The sequence below is a fragment of the Nerophis lumbriciformis genome, linkage group LG13, assembly GCF_033978685.3.
Source record: "Nerophis lumbriciformis linkage group LG13, RoL_Nlum_v2.1, whole genome shotgun sequence".
Lineage (NCBI taxonomy): Eukaryota > Metazoa > Chordata > Actinopteri > Syngnathiformes > Syngnathidae > Nerophis > Nerophis lumbriciformis.
Genome location: NC_084560.2, coordinates 45,311,965 through 45,335,144, shown reverse-complemented (window position 1 = coordinate 45,335,144; position 23,180 = coordinate 45,311,965). Strand labels below are relative to the sequence as shown.

General features: G+C 38.8%; 1 protein-coding gene across 1 annotated transcript; it reads right to left on the bottom strand.

Moving 5' to 3' along the window:
• Window positions 1-222: 222 nt before the first annotated feature.
• On the bottom strand, window positions 223-20,566 carry LOC133613129 (G-protein coupled receptor 183). The gene is made up of 3 exons (XM_061970515.1): window positions 20,189-20,566; window positions 7,033-7,544; window positions 223-924 (listed from the first exon to the last, which is right to left on the bottom strand). Exons 1-3 carry the CDS (start codon window positions 20,514-20,516, stop codon window positions 742-744), a joined length of 1,023 nt encoding a protein of 340 aa, XP_061826499.1. The 5' UTR covers window positions 20,517-20,566; the 3' UTR covers window positions 223-741.
• Between the last annotated feature and the right edge of the window lie 2,614 nt (window positions 20,567-23,180).

The following is a 23,180-nucleotide window of genomic DNA, read 5'->3' as shown; positions in this document are numbered from 1 at the left end:
TCACTTGTTCACACCTCCTCATATGGAAGATACTTTTCCTTCTTCATGTCTCAAGAAGGGTAGAAATACAAGAACACACACACACACACACACACACACACACACACACACACACATATACATGTCTTGCCTACTTTGTGTGGACCCACGTTTGGTCAGTAGGTTGGGAGGGCCCCCCTTTCCACTATAGCTAGAATGATGAAAAAAAATATATCAAGCACTATACGGGAGTAGAGAGTTGCAACCTCACTTCAGAATGCAAAACACACAAAGTAAAACAAAATATTTTACTTATGTAGTTGTGAGGACCGACCGCTGTTGCTAGGTAGATTTGACCATACACACACAAGTTATGCAAGTTGGCGATTTTTAAGGACAGCAAACACACACACACACACACACACACACACACACACACACACACACACACACACACACACACACACACACACACACACACACACACACACACACACACACACACACACACACACACACACACGTATATCAAGTAGGGAAGAAGCCAGGAACAGAGCATGAGGAAATGGTTCAAAGCCCCCACACAACTGACATACAGCAGTATTATAGAGAACTGGTACTGAAACCCGACCATGTTAAACACTCAGTGTGCACACATAAATACACGTAATATCCACTTTAATAGGAGTATCAATCCATATTGAACAAGAAATGCTTTAATCTTGAAGAAATGTGACCCAAAAAAATGATGATTGTGGCGCCTTAGCTGTCGCTGCTGCTGTTGTCAGTCGTGGTCTTGGCTAAAGCGAGGGTGGTGATGGTAGGAGTGGAAACGCACAGGCGCTCCCTAAACAGGTTCATCACTCGCTTCTTGTATGTCCTAATGGCAAAGAAGTAGAGGACCGGGTCCAGGCAGCAGTTGAAGTTCATGAGCAAGACTGTAATCTGCAATGGAATCATTGTCATATTATCAAATATTGTCAGTGATGATTTTTGCAAGAAAGGCAGTGCCCCATTAAAAGCACATTAGTAGCGTAAGGTGTTGCAGAATTATTGGTACGTATGTACCTAAATCTAAAATATTGTGCAAAACCGAACAACATACTAAACCTTTGCATTTACTTCCTGAGTTCAGCATAGCTGAACTTGAAATATTTATTATTATGTAAACGTGACTGTCCACACTTTGAGCAAGCAATGCCACAAATAGTTAGATAGGAAGGCAGTGCCTGGGGAGTCTGTGGTGGGCTCTCCTATTTCTGGGGCTGAGGTTGCTGAGGTAGTTAAAAAGCTCCTCGGTGGCAAGGCCCCGGGGGTGGATGAGATCCGCCCGGAGTTCCTTTAGGCTCTGGATGCTGTGGGGCTGTCTTGGTTGACAAGACTCTGCAGCATCGCGTGGACTTCGGGGGCGGTGCCTCTGGATTGGCAGACCGGGGTGGTGGTTCCTCTCTTTAAGAAGGGGAACCGGAGGGTGTGTTCTAACTATCGTGGGATCACACTCCTCAGCCTTCCCGGTAAGGTCTATTCAGGTGTACTGGAGAGGAGGCTTACGCCGGATAGTCGAACCTCGGATTCAGGAGGAACAGTGTGGTTTTCGTCCTGGTCGTGGAACTGTGGACCAGCTCTATACTCTGGGCAGGGTCCTTGAGGGTGCATGGGAGTTTGCCCAACCAGTCTACATGTGTTTTGTGGACTTGGAGAAGGCATTCGACCGTGTCCCTCGGGAAGTCCTGTGGGGAGTGCTCAGAGAGTACGGGGTATCGGACTGTCTGATTGTGGCAGTCCGCTCCCTATATGATCAGTGCCAGAGCTTGGTCCGCATTGCCGGAAGTAAGTCGGACACGTTTCCAGTGAGGGTTGGACTCCGCCAAGGCTGCCCTTTGTCACCGATTCTGTTCATAACTTTTATGGACAGAATTTCTAGGCGCAGTCAAGCCGTTGAGGGGATCCGGTTTGGTGGCTGCAGGATTGGGTCTCTGCTTTTTGCAGATGATGTGGTCCTGATGGCTTCATCTGGCCAGGATCTTCAGCTCTCGCTGGATCGGTTCGCAGCCGAGTGTGAAGCGACTGGGATGAGAATCAGTACCTCCAAGTCCGAGTCCATGGTTCTCGCCCGGAAAAGGGTGGAGTGCCATCTCCGGGTTGGGGAGGAGATCTTGCCCCAAGTGGAGGAGTTCAAGTACCTCGGAGTCTTGTTCACGAGTGAGGGAAGAGTGGATGGTGAGATCGACAGGCGGATCGGTGCGGCGTCTTCAGTAATGCGGACGCTGTATCGATCCGTTGTGGTGAAGAAGGAGCTGAGCCGGAAGGCAAAGCTCTCAATTTACCGGTCGATCTACGTTCCCATCCTCACCTATGGTCATGAGCTTTGGGTTATGACCGAAAGGACAAGATCACGGGTACAAGCAACCCAAATGAGTTTCCTCCGCCGGGTGGTGGGTCTCTTCCTTAGAGATAGGGTGAGAAGCTCTGTCATCCGGGGGGAGATCAAAGTAAAGCCGCTGCTCCTCCACATGGAGAGGAGCCAGATGAGGTGGTTCGGGCATCTGGTCAGGATGCCACCCGAACGCCTCCCTAGGGAGGTGTTTAGGGCACGTCCGACCGGTAGGAGGCCACGGGGAAGACCCAGGACACGTTGGGAAGACTATGTCTCCCGGCTGGCCTGGGAACGCCTCGGGGTCCCACAGGAAGAGCTGGACGAAGTGGCTGGGGAGAGGGAAGTCTGGGCTTCCCTGCTTAGGCTGCTGCCCCCGCGACCCGACCTCGGATAAGCGGAAGAAGATGGATGGATGGATGGTTTGATAGCCAGTATGCTTAGCAGTGTTGGGACTAACGCGTTACAAAGTAACGCATTACTGTTACGCGTTACTGTAACACCGTTACTTTCGGCGGTAACTAGTAATCTAACGCGTTATTTTTTATATTCAGTAACTCAGTTACCGTGACTACATGATGCGTTACTGCGTTATTTTACGTTATTTTTGATGTAGTATCGGCTAGAAACTGAGAAGATCTGAGTGTGTTTTATTGCAGCGCTGCAATGTGTGTGTGTGTGTGTGTGTGTGTGTGTGTGTGTGTGTGCGTGTGTGTGTGTGTGTGTGTGTGTGTGTGTGTGTGTGTGTGTGTGTGTGTGTGTGTGTGTGTGTGGGAGGGGGCGTGTCTGTGTTTACTAACAAGACATCATGGCGAAGCCCGAAGCCGAGTTTCTTAACATGGAGATATTCTCAATACTTTTCTTTTGTCGACCACAAAGAAAAGAACATTTTAGTTGAATGTAAGTTGTGTCTTGGATCAAAGATCCTATCTACTGCCCAAAACAGCAATTCAAATCTGCTGAAACAGCTACAAAAGCAACATGCTTCGACGAAGCTAGTAAAGAGAGACACACTTCACCTCCTAAGCAACAGCGGCTGGATTTTAACGAGGCACTGCGCACTGAAGGTACACACACTCTGTCAATTCTCTTATATACTGTTGCTCTTTCATTCTAGACTTCTAGAGTGTTTGATTATCACATCGCTCTAAATGTATAGACCAGGGGTGCTCACACTTTTTCTGCAGGCGAGCTACTTTTCAATTGATCAAGTCGTGGGGATCTACCTCATTCATATATATAATTTATATTTACTTATTTATGAAATATATGTTTTTGTTAATAAGTTAAAGGTGTTTAATGATAATGCAAGCATGTTTAACACATAATTAATATTGTTAATAAATTAAAGGTGTTTAATGATAATGCAATCATGTTTAACACATAATTAATATTGTTAATAAATTAAAAGGTGTTTAATGATAATACAAGTATGTTTAATTCATATAGTTAATATTTTTTACAAGTTAAAGGTGTTTAAAGATAATGCAAGCATGTTTAATACATATAGTTAATATTGTTAACAAGTTAAAGGTGTTTAATGATAATACAAGCATGTTTTAATACACATAGTTAATATTATTAATAAGTTAAAGGTGTTTAAAGATAATACAAGCATGTTTAACACATATAGTTAATATTGTTAACAAGTTAAAGGTGTTTAAAGATAATGCAAGCATGTTTAACACATATAGTTAATATTGTTAACAACTTAAAGGTGTTTAATGATAATACAAGCATGTTTTAATACACATAGTTAATATTATTAATAAGTTAAAGGTGTTTAAAGATAATACAAGCATGTTTAACACATATAGTTAATATTGTTAACAAGTTAAAGGTGTTTAAAGATAATGCAAGCATGTTTAACACATATAGTTAATATTGTTAACAACTTAAAGGTGGTTAAAGATAAAACAAGCATGTTTAACACATATAGTTAATATTGTTAACAAGTTAAGGTGTTTAAAGATAATACAAGCATGTTTAACACATATAGTTAATATTGTCAACAAGTTAAAGGTGTTTAAAGATAATACAAGCATGTTTAACACATATAGATTCCTTTCTTTCATGAAGACAAGAATATAAGTTGGTGTATTACCTGATTGTGATGACTTGCATTGATTGGAATCAGACAGTGGTGCAAAAAACGTCCGCATTTTCGAATGGAGGAGAAAAAAGTCCTCCTTTCTGTCCAATACCACATGAAAGTGGTAGGTTTTTGGCATCTTATTTGTCCAGCTTCCGTACTCCTTTGTATACACTTTACAAGAAATACATTGTCGGCAAACTCCGTAGCTTGCTAGCTTGTGCACGCCAGCTTTCTGAGACTCTTGTTTTGTTAGCGCAACTGTGCAACTGTGCAGTCGGTCTTTGGAGTTTTGACGACAGGTACGGCGCCGGAGTCTGTTGAAATAAAGTGTTTCTCGCCTTCCAGTCGGTAATTTTAATGAGCTGGCAGCAGCCAGCGTCATCTCAGAAGACCCTCGGGTGCCGTGAATGTCAATCAAGTGACGAAAGTGACGTCATAGTGAAGATTTATGATCGCTCATTTTTAGGACTATTTTTTTAATGCCTGGCTGGTGATCGACTGACACACCCTCCGAGATCGACCGGTAGCTCGCGATCGACGTAATGAGCACCCCTGGTATAGACTATAAAGTTCAACAAACATAAAGAGGGATGCTAGTGGGCCGGGCCAGTCTTTCCTTATCTCTAATCTAAAACTGGAGAAATGTGTAGAGTGTTCTGGGCTTCAGACATGATTTTATTTCTGAATTCCTTGAGAGAAAAAAAACGCCTGGTTAGGCTTTGTGTATGTAGTGTGTGCCTTCCTTGGTTTACAGCTATGTTGTTTGTTACTTATGTATGTTATGTTGCAGCTATTTAAAATAGTTTTGTCAATTTGTTCTGGCCTGAAACAAATCGGCCCTTTGAAACATATCTTTGTCTTTTTGTGTTGTATGTAGAGCACATTGCTTAGCAGAGTTCAGTTGATCAACATATTGTATTATTCTCTAGTGCAATAAAAGGGTTTTAAGTGCGCCTTATAGTCCGAAAAATACGGTACTGTTAATTCACACGACATTTGCTGACTGCTTACAGTAGGGAAGGGAGTCATGCGGCCCCATTCCTCGGTGGATCTCGCGTGAGAGGAAGCAACTAACTCAAACAAACCATCTAACTTGAACAAACAGTAATAACCAACCATCTAAATTAAACAAACAGTCGTAACCAACTAACTCGAACAAACCATTGAACTTGAACAAACAGTAATAACCAACCATCTAACTTGAACAAACAGTAATAACCAACCATCTAACTTGAACAAACAGTAATAACCAACTAACTCGAACAAACCATTTAACTTGAACAAACTAATAACCATTCAACTTGAACAAACAGTAATAACCAACCAACTAACTTGAACAAACAATAATAACCAACTAACTCGAACAAACCATCTAACTTGAACAAACAGTAATAACCAACAATCTAACTTGAACAAACAGTAATAACCAACTAACTCAAACAAACCATTTAACTTGAACAAACAGTAGTAACCAATCAACTCAAACAAACCATCTAACTTGAACAAACAGTAGTAACCAACCAACTAAATTGAACAAACAATAATAACCATATAACTCGAACAAACCATCTAACTTGAACAAACAATAATAACCAACCATCTAACTTGAACAAACAGTAATAACCAACAATCCAACTTGAACAAACAGTAATAACCAACTCACTCGAACAAATCATTTAACTTGAACAAACCGTAATAACCAATCAACTTGAACAAACAGTAATAACCAACCAACTAACTTGAACAAACAATAATAACCAACTAACTCGAACAAACCATCTAACTTGAACAAACAGTAATAACCAACCAACTAACTTGAACAAACAATAATAACCAACTAACTCGAACAAACCATCTAACTTGAACAAACAGTAATAACCAACAATCTAACTTGAACAAACAGTAACAACCAACTAACTCAAACAAACCATTTAACTTGAACAAACAGTAATAACCAACCAACTAAATTGAACAAACAATAATAACCATATAACTCGAACAAACCATTTAACTTGAACAAACAGTAATAACCAACCAACTAAATTGAACAAACAATAATAACCATATAACTCGAACAAACCATCTAACTTGATCAAACAGTAATAACCAACAATCTAACTTGAACAAACAGTAATAACCAACTAGCTCGAACAAACCATCTAACTTGAACAAACAGTAATAACTAACTATCTAACTTGAACAAACAGTAACAACCAACTAACTCGAACAAACCATCTCGCTTGAACAAACAATAATAACCAACAATCCAACTTGAACAAACAGTAATAACCAACAATCGGTGGATCTCGCGTGAGAGGAAGGGGTGGGGGATTAATAATTTTGCAATGCAGTCTGCTAAAAATGATGGAAAGCGCCACTCTACATAGCAAGTCGCGCTGTGGTTGGAAATGCCACAAAACACATTTGTAAGATATTCAAAGCAGCTAAAGTCGATAGTGTGCCCTCCAGGTCTTCACGTTTCATGTGTCAGGTAAACCGCGATGAATAGGCCCGTATAATTCCCCTCCCTACTGTAAAAAATATATTTAAGTACGTTTTAAATAGATCTGTCTTCCTTCATTACCTGTGAGTAGACCCTGAAGGCTCTCAGTTCCTCACAGCTGACCTCATGGTGCATCCTCCTGCACAAGAACTGCATCACGTTAAGGTGGTAAGGGCTGAAGCAGGCGATAAACGTCAGGAGGATGAGAAGAATGATAGCGTCGGCTCTGTGGTTCCTCTTCGACGGGCTCGTGGAGTTGCGTCCGGCCGCCACCCGCAGCTTTGCGTGGATCCTGGCGTAGGAGACCAAGATGGCGACAAGGGGACAACAGAAGGAGACGACGCAGCCCAGAAGTAGGAAGTGTGGCTTCCACTGGGAGTTGTCCACGTCGATGTACTCCATGCACGTCCACCTGTCGCCGTGGTGCTGCAGCTTGCTGTAGAAAAGCAGAGGAGCTACTTGCACCAACACCACAGCCCAGACCAAGCAGCAGATCCAGCGGACCAGTTTGACCTGCCGCAGACGGAGCATCCGCTGAGGGTGCACCACGGCCAGGTAGCGGTCCAGACTGATGCAGGTCATGAAGCCAATTCCTACAGTTTGGACAAAAAGATGAGGTTTAATGTTAGTAGCTCATTAATAACAAAGTGACTTGATAAGAGTTATTAGTCAGGGATTTGTACAAAATCAACAGAAAATGGTCTTTGTAAAACTACTAGAGATGCGCGGATAGGCAATTATTTCATCCGCAACCGCATCAGAAAGTCGTCAACCATCCGCAATCCACCCGATCTAACATTTGATCAGAACCGCATCCACCCGCACCCGCCCGTTGTTATATATCTAATATAGACGATGCAAGGCATTAGTGAGGTTATAAAGCTTTTGCCTGTTAAAGAAAGGAGACTGATCCAATGCAGCACAGACATTCGCGTGCCACGCTGTCACGACCCAGACGCACACCAGTGCGCAATCATATGGGAGCTGCGCTGAGCGCACCTCCAAGCGCGTCTCGCTGCAGGCGACGGCCGGGTATATGGGCCCGACGCTCCAGCGCCATCCATTTTCAGGGCTAGTTGATTCGGCAGGTGGGTTGTTACACACTCCTTAGCGGGTTCCAACTTCCATGGCCACCGTCCTGCTGTCTATATCAACCAGGGTGAGCCCCACCCCTTTCGTGAGCGCACTGCGCGCGGAGTGACCCCTGTTACGCGCCCCCGGCAACAGGGGTGGCGGGCAGGTAAGCTGCGCGGGCGGAGCGCGCGGAGTGACCCCTGTTACGAGCCCCCGGCAACAGGGGTGGCGGGCAGGTAAGCTGCGCGGGCGGAGCGCGCGGAGTGACCCCTGTTACGAGCCCCCGGCCACGGGGGTGGCGGGCAGGTAAGCTGCTTACCTGCTGCGCGTGACGCCGGCCGCGGCGAAGGCGGACGAGGCGGCGTGTCGGTGCGGTGGGCGCGGTGGTGACCCTGGACGTGCGTCGGGCCCTTCTCGCGGATCGCCTCAGCTACGGCTCCCGGTGGGGCCCTCTCGGGGGAAGGGGCCTCGGTCCCGGACCCCGGCGAGGCGTCACTTCTCCGCTCCGTAAAAGTGTCCATCTCTTTTTTTTCTTTTTCTTCTGTTGTGGCATATGCTGCAGGTGCCTGCTCGTTTTTCGTATGTGGGTAACAACATTTAACTATGTATATATATTTCCCAATTGGTTTAACTGCCACCCGCCTGAATCTATTTAAAATCTAATTTTTTTTTAACCACCCGACCCGACCCGACCCGCGGATAAAATCTAATTTTTTTAAATTTCATCCGCCCGATCCGCGGATAATCCGCGGACTCCGCGGTTGTGCCCGCAAACCGCGCATCTCTAAAAACTACTGTCAAAATTTAGAAGCACAACTGTCTAACATGTAGTTAGAGTATAACATAAGGACAACTACTGACTGATTCATCTTGACTAACTGGTATAAACTAGCCAACTAATACCTACAAACTAAACTACTACCTCAAACAAACCGGCCGACTTATTCTAAACATCCAACTCACCAAATCCATCAAACGACTATCTTAGAACAAACCGTAATAACCAACTAACTCGAACAAATCATTAAACTTGAACAAACCGTAATAACCAACAACTTGAACAAACAGTAATAACCAACCAACTAACTTGAACAAACAATAATAACCAACTAACTCGAACAAACCATCTAACTTGAACAAACAGTAATAACCAACAATCTAACTTGAACAAACAGTAATAACCAACTAACTCAAACAAACCATTTAACTTGAACAAACAGTAGTAACCAATCAACTCAAACAAACCATCTAACTTGAACAAACAGTAATAACCAACCAACTAAATTGAACAAACAATAATAACCAATTAACGCGAACAAACCATCTAACTTGAACAAACGATAATAACCAACCATCTAACTTGATCAAACAGTAATAACCAACCATCTAACTTGAACAAACAGTAATAACCAACAATCCAACTTGAACAAACAGTAATAACCAACAATCTAACATGAACAAACAGTAATAACCAACTAACTCAAACAAACCATTTAACTTGAACAAACAGTAATAACCAATCGACTCGAACAAACCATCTAACTTGAACAAACAGTAATAACCAACCAACTAAATTGAACAAACAATAATAACCACATAACTCGAACAAACCATCTAACTTGAACAAACGATAATAACCAACCATCTAACTTGATCAAACAGTAATAACCAACCATCTAACTTGAACAAACAGTAATAACCAAGTAGCTCGAACAAACCATCTAACTTGAACAAACTGTAATAACTAACTTTCTAACTTGAACAAACAGTAACAACCAACTAACTCGAACAAACCATCTAACTTGAACAAACAGTAATAACCAACCATCTCGCTTGAACAAACAATAATGACCAACAATCCAACTTGAACAAACAATAATAACCAACAATCTAACTTGAACAAACAGTAATAACCAACTAACTCAAACAAACCATCTAACTTGAACAAACAGTAATAACCAACCATCTAAATTAAACAAACAGTAGTAACCAACTAACTCGAACAAACCATCTAACTTGAACAAACAGTAATAACCAACTAACTCAAACAAACCATCTAACTTGAACAAACAGTAATAACCAACCATCTAACTTGAACAAACAGTAATAACCAACCATCTAACTTGAACAAACAGTAATAACCAACTAACTCGAACAAACCATTTAACTTGAACAAACTAATAACCATTAACTTGAACAAACTAATAACCAACAATCTAACTTGAACAAACCGTAATAACCAACTAACTCGAACAAACCATCTAACTTGAACAAACAGTAATAACCAACCATCTAAATTAAACAAACAGTAGTAACCAACTAACTCAAACAAACCATCTAACTTGAACAAACAGTAATAACCAACTAACTCAAACAAACCATCTAACTTGAACAAACAGTAATAACCAACCATCTAACTTGAACAAACAGTAATAACCAACCAACTAACTTGAACAAACAATAATAACCAACTAACTCGAACAAACCATCTAACTTGAACAAACAGTAATAACCAACAATCTAACTTGAACAAACAGTAATAACCAACTAACTCAAACAAACCATTTAACTTGAACAAACAGTAATAACCAATCGACTCGAACAAACCATCTAACTTGAACAAACAGTAATAACCAACCAACTGAATTGAACAAACAATAATAACCACATAACTCGAACAAACCATCTAACTTGAACAAACGATAATAACCAACTAACTCAAACAAACCATTTAACTTGAACAAACAGTAGTAACCAATCAACTCAAACAAACCATCTAACTTGATCAAACAGTAATAACCAACAATCTAACTTGAACAAACAGTAATAACCATCTAGCTCGAACAAACCATCTAACTTGAACAAACAGTAATAACTATCTAACTTGAACAAACAGTAACAACCAACTAACTCAAACAAACCATTTAACTTGAACAAACAGTAGTAACCAATCAACTCAAACAAACCATCTAACTTGATCAAACAGTAATAACCAACAATCTAACTTGAACAAACAGTAATAACCAACTAGCTCGAACAAACCATCTAACTTGAACAAACAGTAATAACTAACTATCTAACTTGAACAAACAGTAACAACCAACTAACTCGAACAAACCATCTAACTTGAACAAACAGTAATAACCAACCATCTCGCTTGAACAAACAATAATAACCAACAATCCAACTTGAACAAACAGTAATAACCAACAATCTAACTTGAACAAACAGTAATAACCAACTAGCTCGAACAAACATCTAACTTGAACAAACAGTAATAACTATCTAACTTGAACAAACAGTAACAACCAACTAATTCGAACAAACCATCTAACTTGAACAAACAGTAATAACCAACCATCTCGCTTGAACAAACAGTAATAACCAACAATCCAACTTGAACAAACAGTAATAACCAACAATCTAACTTGAACAAACAGTAATAACCAACTAGCTCGAACAAACCATCTAACTTGAACAAACAGTAATAACCAACTATCTAGCTTGAACAAACAGTAATAACCAACAATCCAACTTGAACAAACAGTAATAACCAACAATCTAACTTGAACAAACAGTAATAACCAACTAACTCGAACAAACCATCTAACTTGAACAAACAGTAATAACTAACTATCTAACTTGAACAAACAGTAACAACCAACTAACTCGAACAAACCATCTAACTTGAACAAACAGTAATAACCAACCATGGGGACGGCGTGGCGAAGTTGGTAGAGTGGCCGTGCCAGCAATCGGAGGGTTGCTGGTTACTGGGGTTCAATCCCCACCTTCTACCATCCTAGTCACGTCCGTTGTGTCCTTGGGCAAGACACTTCACCCCTTGCTCCTGATGGGTGCTGGTTAGCGCCTTGCATGGCAGCTCCCGCCATCAGTGTGTGAATGTGTGTGTGAATGGGTGAATGTGGAAATACTGTCAAAGCGCTTTGAGTACCTTGAAGGTAGAAAAGCGCTATACAAGTATAACCCATTTATCATTTATTTAGCTTGAACAAACGGTAATAACCAACAATCCAACTTGAACAAACAGTAATAACCAACAATCTAACTTGAACAAACAGTAATAACCAACTAACTCGAACAAACCATCTAACTTGAACAAACAGTAACAACCAACTAACCAGACAAACCATCTAACTTGAACAAACAGTAATAACCAACCATCTAGCTTGAACAAACAGTAGTAACCAACAATCCAACTTGAACAAACAGTAATAACCAACTCACTCGAACAAACCATTTAACTTGAACAAACAGTAATAACCAATCAACTTGAACAAACAGTAATAACCAACCAACTAACTTGAACAAACAATAATAACCAACTAACTCGAACAAACTATCTAACTTGAACAAACAGTAATAACCAAAATTCTAACTTGAACAAACAGTAATAACCAACTAACGCAAACAAACCATTTAACTTGAACAAACAGTAATAACCAATCAACTCACACAAACCATCTAACTTGAACAAACAGTAATAACCAACCAACTAAATTGAACAAACAATAATAACCACATAACTCGAACAAACCATCTAACTTGATCAAACAGTAATAACCAACAATCTAACTTGAACAAACAGTAATAACCAACCATCTAACTTGAACAAACAGTAATAACCAACAATCCAACTTGAACAAACAGTAATAACCAACTCACTCGAACAAATCATTTAACTTGAACAAACCGTAATAACCAATCAACTTGAACAAACAGTAATAACCAACCAACTAACTTGAACAAACAATAATAACCAACTAACCCGAACAAACCATCTAACTTGAACAAACAGTAATAACCAACTATCTAACTTGAACAAACAGTAATAACCAACTAACGCAAACAAACCATTTAACTTGAACAAACAGTAATAACCAACTAACTCGAACAAACCATCTAACTTGAACAAACAGTAATAACCAACCAACTAAATTGAACAAATAATAACCATATAACTCAAACAAACCATCTAACTTGAACAAACGATAATAACCAACCATCTAACTTGATCAAACAGTAATAACCAACAATCTAACTTGAACAAACAGTAATAACCAACCATCTAACTTGAACAAACAGTAATAACCAACCGTCTAACTTGAACAAACAGTAATAACCAACAATCCAACTTGAACAAACAGTAATAACCAACTCACTCGAACAAACCATTTAACTTGAACAAACAGTAATAACCAACCAACTAACTTGAACAAACAATAATAACCAACTAACTCGAACAAACCATATAACTTGAACAAACAGTAATAACCAACAATCTAACTTGAACAAACAGTAATAACCAACTAACTCAAACAAACCATTTAACTTGAACAAACAGTAGTAACCAATCAACTCAAACAAACCATCTAACTTGAACAAACAGTAATAACCAACCAACTAAATTGAACAAACAATAATAACCACATAACTCGAACAAACCATCTAACTTGAACAAACGATAATAACCAACCATCTAACTTGAACAAACAGTAATAACCAACCATCTAAATTAAACAAACAGTAGTAACCAACTAACTCAAACAAACCATCTAACTTGAACAAACAGTAATAACCAACTAACTCAAACAAACCATCTAACTTGAACAAACAGTAATAACCAACCATCTAACTTGAACAAACAGTAATAACCAACCAACTAACTTGAACAAACAATAATAACCAACTAACTCGAACAAACCATCTAACTTGAACAAACAGTAATAACCAACAATCTAACTTGAACAAACAGTAATAACCAACTAACTCAAACAAACCATTTAACTTGAACAAACAGTAATAACCAATCGACTCGAACAAACCATCTAACTTGAACAAACAGTAATAACCAACCAACTGAATTGAACAAACAATAATAACCACATAACTCGAACAAACCATCTAACTTGAACAAACGATAATAACCAACTAACTCAAACAAACCATTTAACTTGAACAAACAGTAGTAACCAATCAACTCAAACAAACCATCTAACTTGATCAAACAGTAATAACCAACAATCTAACTTGAACAAACAGTAATAACCATCTAGCTCGAACAAACCATCTAACTTGAACAAACAGTAATAACTATCTAACTTGAACAAACAGTAACAACCAACTAACTCAAACAAACCATTTAACTTGAACAAACAGTAGTAACCAATCAACTCAAACAAACCATCTAACTTGATCAAACAGTAATAACCAACAATCTAACTTGAACAAACAGTAATAACCAACTAGCTCGAACAAACCATCTAACTTGAACAAACAGTAATAACTAACTATCTAACTTGAACAAACAGTAACAACCAACTAACTCGAACAAACCATCTAACTTGAACAAACAGTAATAACCAACCATCTCGCTTGAACAAACAATAATAACCAACAATCCAACTTGAACAAACAGTAATAACCAACAATCTAACTTGAACAAACAGTAATAACCAACTAGCTCGAACAAACATCTAACTTGAACAAACAGTAATAACTATCTAACTTGAACAAACAGTAACAACCAACTAATTTGAACAAACCATCTAACTTGAACAAACAGTAATAACCAACCATCTCGCTTGAACAAACAGTAATAACCAACAATCCAACTTGAACAAACAGTAATAACCAACAATCTAACTTGAACAAACAGTAATAACCAACTAGCTCGAACAAACCATCTAACTTGAACAAACAGTAATAACCAACTATCTAGCTTGAACAAACAGTAATAACCAACAATCCAACTTGAACAAACAGTAATAACCAACAATCTAACTTGAACAAACAGTAATAACCAACTAACTCGAACAAACCATCTAACTTGAACAAACAGTAATAACTAACTATCTAACTTGAACAAACAGTAACAACCAACTAACTCGAACAAACCATCTAACTTGAACAAACAGTAATAACCAACCATGGGGACGGCGTGGCGAAGTTGGTAGAGTGGCCGTGCCAGCAATCGGAGGGTTGCTGGTTACTGGGGTTCAATCCCCACCTTCTACCATCCTAGTCACGTCCGTTGTGTCCTTGGGCAAGACACTTCACCCCTTGCTCCTGATGGGTGCTGGTTAGCGCCTTGCATGGCAGCTCCCGCCATCAGTGTGTGAATGTGTGTGTGAATGGGTGAATGTGGAAATACTGTCAAAGCGCTTTGAGTACCTTGAAGGTAGAAAAGCGCTATACAAGTATAACCCATTTATCATTTATTTAGCTTGAACAAACGGTAATAACCAACAATCCAACTTGAACAAACAGTAATAACCAACAATCTAACTTGAACAAACAGTAATAACCAACTAACTCGAACAAACCATCTAACTTGAACAAACAGTAACAACCAACTAACCAGACAAACCATCTAACTTGAACAAACAGTAATAACCAACCATCTAGCTTGAACAAACAGTAGTAACCAACAATCCAACTTGAACAAACAGTAATAACCAACTCACTCGAACAAACCATTTAACTTGAACAAACAGTAATAACCAATCAACTTGAACAAACAGTAATAACCAACCAACTAACTTGAACAAACAATAATAACCAACTAACTCGAACAAACTATCTAACTTGAACAAACAGTAATAACCAAAATTCTAACTTGAACAAACAGTAATAACCAACTAACGCAAACAAACCATTTAACTTGAACAAACAGTAATAACCAATCAACTCACACAAACAGTAATAACCAACCAACTAACTTGAACAAACAATAATAACCAACTAACTCGAACAAACTATCTAACTTGAACAAACAGTAATAACCAAAATTCTAACTTGAACAAACAGTAATAACCAACTAACGCAAACAAACCATTTAACTTGAACAAACAGTAATAACCAATCAACTCACACAAACCATCTAACTTGAACAAACAGTAATAACCAACCAACTAAATTGAACAAACAATAATAACCACATAACTCGAACAAACCATCTAACTTGATCAAACAGTAATAACCAACAATCTAACTTGAACAAACAGTAATAACCAACAATCCAACTTGAACAAACAGTAATAACCAACTCACTCGAACAAATCATTTAACTTGAACAAACCGTAATAACCAATCAACTTGAACAAACAGTAATAACCAACCAACTAACTTGAACAAACAATAATAACCAACTAACCCGAACAAACCATCTAACTTGAACAAACAGTAATAACCAACTATCTAACTTGAACAAACAGTAATAACCAACTAACGCAAACAAACCATTTAACTTGAACAAACAGTAATAACCAACTAACTCGAACAAACCATCTAACTTGAACAAACAGTAATAACCAACCAACTAAATTGAACAAATAATAACCATATAACTCAAACAAACCATCTAACTTGAACAAACGATAATAACCAACCATCTAACTTGATCAAACAGTAATAACCAACAATCTAACTTGAACAAACAGTAATAACCAACCATCTAACTTGAACAAACAGTAATAACCAACCGTCTAACTTGAACAAACAGTAATAACCAACAATCCAACTTGAACAAACAGTAATAACCAACTCACTCGAACAAACCATTTAACTTGAACAAACAGTAATAACCAACCAACTAACTTGAACAAACAATAATAACCAACTAACTCGAACAAACCATATAACTTGAACAAACAGTAATAACCAACAATCTAACTTGAACAAACAGTAATAACCAACTAACTCAAACAAACCATTTAACTTGAACAAACAGTAGTAACCAATCAACTCAAACAAACCATCTAACTTGAACAAACAGTAATAACCAACCAACTAAATTGAACAAACAATAATAACCACATAACTCGAACAAACCATCTAACTTGAACAAACGATAATAACCAACCATCTAACTTGAACAAACAGTAATAACCAACCATCTAAATTAAACAAACAGTAGTAACCAACTAACTCGAACAAACCATCTAACTTGAACAAACAGTAATAACCAACTAACTCGAACAAACCATCTAACTTGAACAAACAGTAATAACCAACCATCTCGCTTGAACAAACAATAATAACCAACAATCCAACTTGAACAAACAGTAATAACCAACAATCTAACTTGAACAAACCGTAATAACCAACTAACTCGAACAAACCATCTAACTTGAACAAACAGTAATAACCAACCATCTAACTTGAACAAACAGTAATAACCAACTCACTCGAACAAACCATTTAACTTGAACAAACTAATAACCATTCAACTTGAACAAACAGTAATAACCAACAATCTAACTTGAACAAACAATAATAACCAACTAACTCGAACAAACCATCTAACTTGAACAAACAGTAATAACCAACAATCTAACATGAACAAACAGTAATAACCAACTAACTCAAACAAACCATTTAACTTGAACAAACAGTAGTAACCAATCAACTCAAACAAACCATCTAACTTGAACAAACAGTAATAACCAACCAACTAAATTGAACAAACAATAATAACCATATAACTCGAACAAACCATCTAACTTGAACAAACAGTAATAACCAACCATCTCGCTTGAACAAACAATAATAACCAACAATCCAACTTGAACAAACAGTAATAACCAACAATCTAACTTGAACAAACCGTAATAACCAACTAACTCGAACAAACCATCTAACTTGAACAAACAGTAATAACCAACTATCTAGCTTGAACAAACAGTAATAACCAACAATCCAACTAAAACAAACAGTAATGACCAACAATCTAACTTGAACAAACAGTAATAACCAATCGACTCGAACAAACCATCTAACTTGAACAAACCATCAAACTTGAACAAACAGTAATAACCAACTATCTAGCTTGAACAAACAGTAATAACCAACAATCCAACTTGAACAAACAGTAATGACCAAAAATCTAACTTGAACAAACAGTAATAACCAATCGACTCGAACAAACCATCTAACTTGAACAAACCATCAAACTTGAACAAACAGTAATAACCAACTATCTAGCTTGAACAAACAGTAATAACCAACAATCCAACTTGAACAAACAGTAATGACCAACAATCTAACTTGAACAAACAGTAATAACCAATCGACTCGAACAAACCATCTAACTTGAACAAACGATAATAACCAACCATCTAACTTGATCAAACAGTAATAACCAACAATCCAACTTGAACAAACAGTAATAACCAACAATCTAACTTGAACAAACCGTAATAACCAACTAACTCGAACAAACCATCTAACTTGAACAAACAGTAATAACCAACTATCTAGCTTGAACAAACAGTAATAACCAACAATCCAACTAAAACAAACAGTAATGACCAACAATCTAACTTGAACAAACAGTAATAACCAATCGACTCGAACAAACCATCTAACTTGAACAAACCATCAAACTTGAACAAACAGTAATAACCAACTATCTAGCTTGAACAAACAGTAATAACCAACAATCCAACTTGAACAAACAGTAATGACCAACAATCTAACTTGAACAAACAGTAATAACCAATCGACTCGAACAAACCATCTAACTTGAACAAACCATCAAACTTGAACAAACAGTAATAACCAACTATCTAGCTTGAACAAACAGTAATAACCAACAATCCAACTTGAACAAACAGTAATGACCAACAATCTAACTTGAACAAACAGTAATAACCAATCGACTCGAACAAACCATCTAACTTGAACAAACGATAATAACCAACCATCTAACTTGATCAAACAGTAATAACCAACAATCCAACTTGAACAAACAGTAATAACCAACAATCTAACTTGAACAAACCGTAATAACCAACTAACTCGAACAAACCATCTAACTTGAACAAACAGTAATAACCAACTATCTAGCTTGAACAAACAGTAATAACCAACAATCCAACTAAAACAAACAGTAATAACCAACAATCTAACTTGAACAAACAGTAATAACCAATCGACTCGAACAAACCATCCAACTTGAACAAACCATCAAACTTGAACAAACAGTAATAACCAACTATCTAGCTTGAACAAACAGTAATAACCAACAATCCAACTTGAACAAACAGTAATGACCAACAATCTAACTTGAACAAACAGTAATAACCAATCGACTCGAACAAACCATCTAACTTGAACAAACGATAATAACCAACCATCTAACTTGATCAAACAGTAATAACCAACAATCCAACTTGAACAAACAGTAATAACCAACTAACTTGAACAAACCATTTAACTTGAACAAACAGTAATAACCAACAATCTAACTTGAACAAACAGTAACAACCAACTAACTCAAACAAACCATCTAACTTGAACAAACAGTAATAACCAATCGACTCGAACAAACCATCTAACTTGAACAAACCATCAAACTTGAACAAACAGTAATAACCAACTATCTAGCTTGAACAAACAGTAATAACCAACAATCCAACTTGAACAAACAGTAATGACCAACAATCTAACTTGAACAAACAGTAATAACCAATCGACTCGAACAAACCATCTAACTTGAACAAACGATAATAACCAACCATCTAACTTGATCAAACAGTAATAACCAACAATCCAACAAACCATCTAACTTGAACAAACAGTAATAACCAATCGACTCGAACAAACCATCTAACTTGAACAAACCATCAAACTTGAACAAACAGTAATAACCAACTATCTAGCTTGAACAAACAGTAATAACCAACAATCCAACTTGAACAAACAGTAATGACCAACAATCTAACTTGAACAAACAGTAATAACCAATCGACTCGAACAAACCATCTAACTTGAACAAACGATAATAACCAACCATCTAACTTGATCAAACAGTAATAACAAACCATCTAACTTGAACAAACGATAATAACCAACCATCTAACTTGATCAAACAGTAATAACCAACCATCTAACTTGATCAAACAGTAATAACCAACAATCCAACTTGAACAAACAGTAATAACCAACTAACTTGAACAAACCATTTAACTTGAACAAACAGTAATAACCAACAATCTAACTTGAACGAACAGTAACAACCAACTAACTCAAACAAACCATCTAACTTGAACAAACAGTACTAACCAACTAACTGAAATGAACCATCTAAGTGGAACAAGCAAAGCCGCCATGAAACCCTGACTGATGGTGTGTCTTGTACCTGCATAAGTGTTGGCAAAGAAAAGGACAGCGCTCATCCTGCAGAGAAAGTCTCCAAAGGGCCAATGGAAGTCCAGGATGTAGTAGATGATCCTGCTGGGCAGCGCCAGCGTGAAGAGGATGTCTGACAAGGCCAGGTTGAGCAGGTAGACGGCGGTGGAGTTGAACTTCTCCCGCTTCTGGCAGATCACCAAGAGGACCAAAGCGTTGCCACACAAGCTGATGAGGAATACCAGCGAGTAGAAGACGGGGACCAGGATCACGGTGCCTTTCTGGTCGACAAACACGTCACAGCTGGTAGAGTCCAGGGTGGTGTTGTTGGCAGCCATGGCACCTAAAGGATCACTGATCAATTACTCTTTCTGTTGCTTTGTGTGCTTCCCCTAAGTACATATGGAGTGGTAATACTTGGAAGTACTTGGAAGCCCACTTCTGCCTTTGTGATGCACAGTGGACCGCAAACAACATGACATCGCTGGTTTTATGACTGCCTGACACAAACTATGCACAGTATTCTTTGAATTACCACCAACTCAATGTCATACTATTTAGTAGACGTGGCGCGTCTGCTAAAGGTTAACTTTGAAGTTTCAAGCCTGTTCCTTCTTTTGAGGTTACCCATGTTGGTTGGGGATGTCCGATAATGGCTTTTTGCCGATATTCCGATATTGTCCAACTCTTTAATTACCGATACCAATATCCAGGGCCGGCCCGTGGCATAGGCCGTATAGGCAAATGCTAAGGGCGCCGTCCATCAGGGGGCGCCACGCCAGTGCCACAAATGTTGGAGAAAAAAGGGAAGAAAAAAGACGAAAGAAGAGGAGTAGAAACGAGAAAAGACAAGAGTTAGCAGGTAGGTAACGTTAGCCTACATGAAATTATTTGTCTGTTACAGAAGCATTAGCATTAAGCTAATGTTACATGACTCGGCAATTGCTAATCAATACATAGCTAGTTCTGTTTTAACGTCGGGTTAATATTGTGGAGGGGGCTAAATTGTTATGGAAAATAATAATGTAACGTTAGGTAATTACAGTACTCCCACCTTACATTCCTCAGGGACATTTGTATTAGATCTTTTAAGCAGGTGTTTTTTGTTTACATTGTTATTGCCTTCTGGTTAGCTAATGTTTGCCCTGCAGGTAATAGTCACTTTTCCACCCCTTTATATATTAGGTATAGTTGTAAGTAAAAAAAAAAAAGGTCAAAGACAAAGCTATTCGGTTTCTTGTGAGTATATACACTTCACTGTCGATGTGGGGGGGCGCCACCTAAAATCTTGCCTAGGGCGCCAGATTGGTTAGGGCCGGGCCTGCCAATATCAACCGATACCGATATCAACCAATACCGATATATACAGTCGCGGAATTAACACATTATTATGCCTAATTTGGACAACCAGGTATGGTGAAGATAAGGTCCTTTTTAAAATAAATAAAATAAGATAAATAAATTAAAAACATTTTCTTGAATAAAAAAAGAAAGTAAAACAATATAAAAAACAGTTACATAGAAACTAGTAATAAATGAAAATGAGTAAAATGAAGTGTTAAAGGTTACCGTATTTTCCGCACTATAAGGCGCACCTAAAAACCACAATTTTTCTCAAAAGCTGACAGTGCGCCTAATAACCCGGTGCGCTTTATTACGATTCATTTTCATAAAGTTTCGGTCTCGCAACTTCGGTAAACAGCCGCCATCTTTTTTCCCGGTAGAACAGGAAGCGCTTCTTCTTCTACGCAAGCAACCGCCAATGAAAGCACTCGCCCCCATAGAACAGGAAGCGCTTCACCCGCCCCCGGAAGAAGAAGAAAAAACGCGCGGATATCACCGTACGTTTCATTTCCTGTTTACATCTGTAAAGACCACAAAATGGCTCCTACTAAACGATCCGGGTCATAAAAAGACGCAATCTCTCCATCCGCACACGGATTACTACCGTATTTCACAGCAACTGAACCGCACTGTGGAACGGGAGCACGTACGGTGAATATTCGCTCCACAGGGAATGAGAAGTCATCCTTCACTGTGGTTCTAGCTTGCCATGCTAACTTCCACTCATGGTGATATTCAAAAGGAAGACCTTGCCAAAAGAGACCTTTCCAGCCGGCGTCATCATAAAAGCTAACTCGAAGGGATGGATGGATGAAGAAAAGATGAGCGAGTGGTTAAGGGAAGTTTACGCGAAGCGGCCGGGTGGCTTTTTTCACGCTGCTCCGTCCATGTTGATATATGACTCTATGCGCGCCCACATCACAGATGGTGTCAAAAAACAAGTGAAGCACACAAATACAACACTCGCCGTCATTCCGGGTGGATTAACCAAAGAACTCCAACCGCTGGATATTGGTGTCAACAGGGCATTCAAATCGCGAACTGCGTGGGAAAAATGGATGACCGAAGGCGAACACACCTTCACTAAGACGGGCAGACAACGCCGGACAACATACGCCAACATCTGCCAGTGGATTGTAAATGCCTGGGCAGATATTTCTGTCACAACTGTGGTCCGAGCTTTCCGGAAGGCAGGATTCACAGAACTGCTGCACAACAACAGCGACACTGAATCCGATGATTTCGAAGAGACGGAGCCCGCCATTTTGGAAGCCACGCTAGCGCAACTTTTCAATTCGGACACCGAAGACGAAGAATTCGAAGGATTTACCGGTACGAATGAAGAATAACTTCAGAAAGTGAGCGCTATGTTTATTTTGTGTGTTGTGTGTTGTGACATTAACGTTCGAGCAACATTACCGGTATGTTGCTATTGCTCTACACCATTTTGAATTTTACTATGTTTGTGATTGCACATTTGTACATTTTGGGACAGAGTTGTTAGAACGCTGGTTTTCAATATATTATTAAAGTTTGACTGAACTATCTGACTGTTTTTTTGACATTCACTTTAGCGCAGCGTTTTTTTGACATTCACTTTAGCGCAGCGTAGGCGCGGCTTTTAGTCCGGGGCGGCTTATTGGTGGACAAAATTATGA

Coding starts and splice junctions, on each gene's coding strand:
- LOC133613129 (XM_061970515.1), bottom strand. CDS start 20,516: ATGGCTGCCAACAACACCACCCTGGACTCTACCAGCTGTGACGTGTTT. Junction 7,545..20,188: donor CTTTGCCAACACTTATGCAG/GTACAAGACACA, acceptor TCCAAACTGTAG/GAATTGGCTTCATGACCTGC. Junction 925..7,032: donor CCTTCAGGGTCTACTCACAG/GTAATGAAGGAA, acceptor ATTCCATTGCAG/ATTACAGTCTTGCTCATGAA.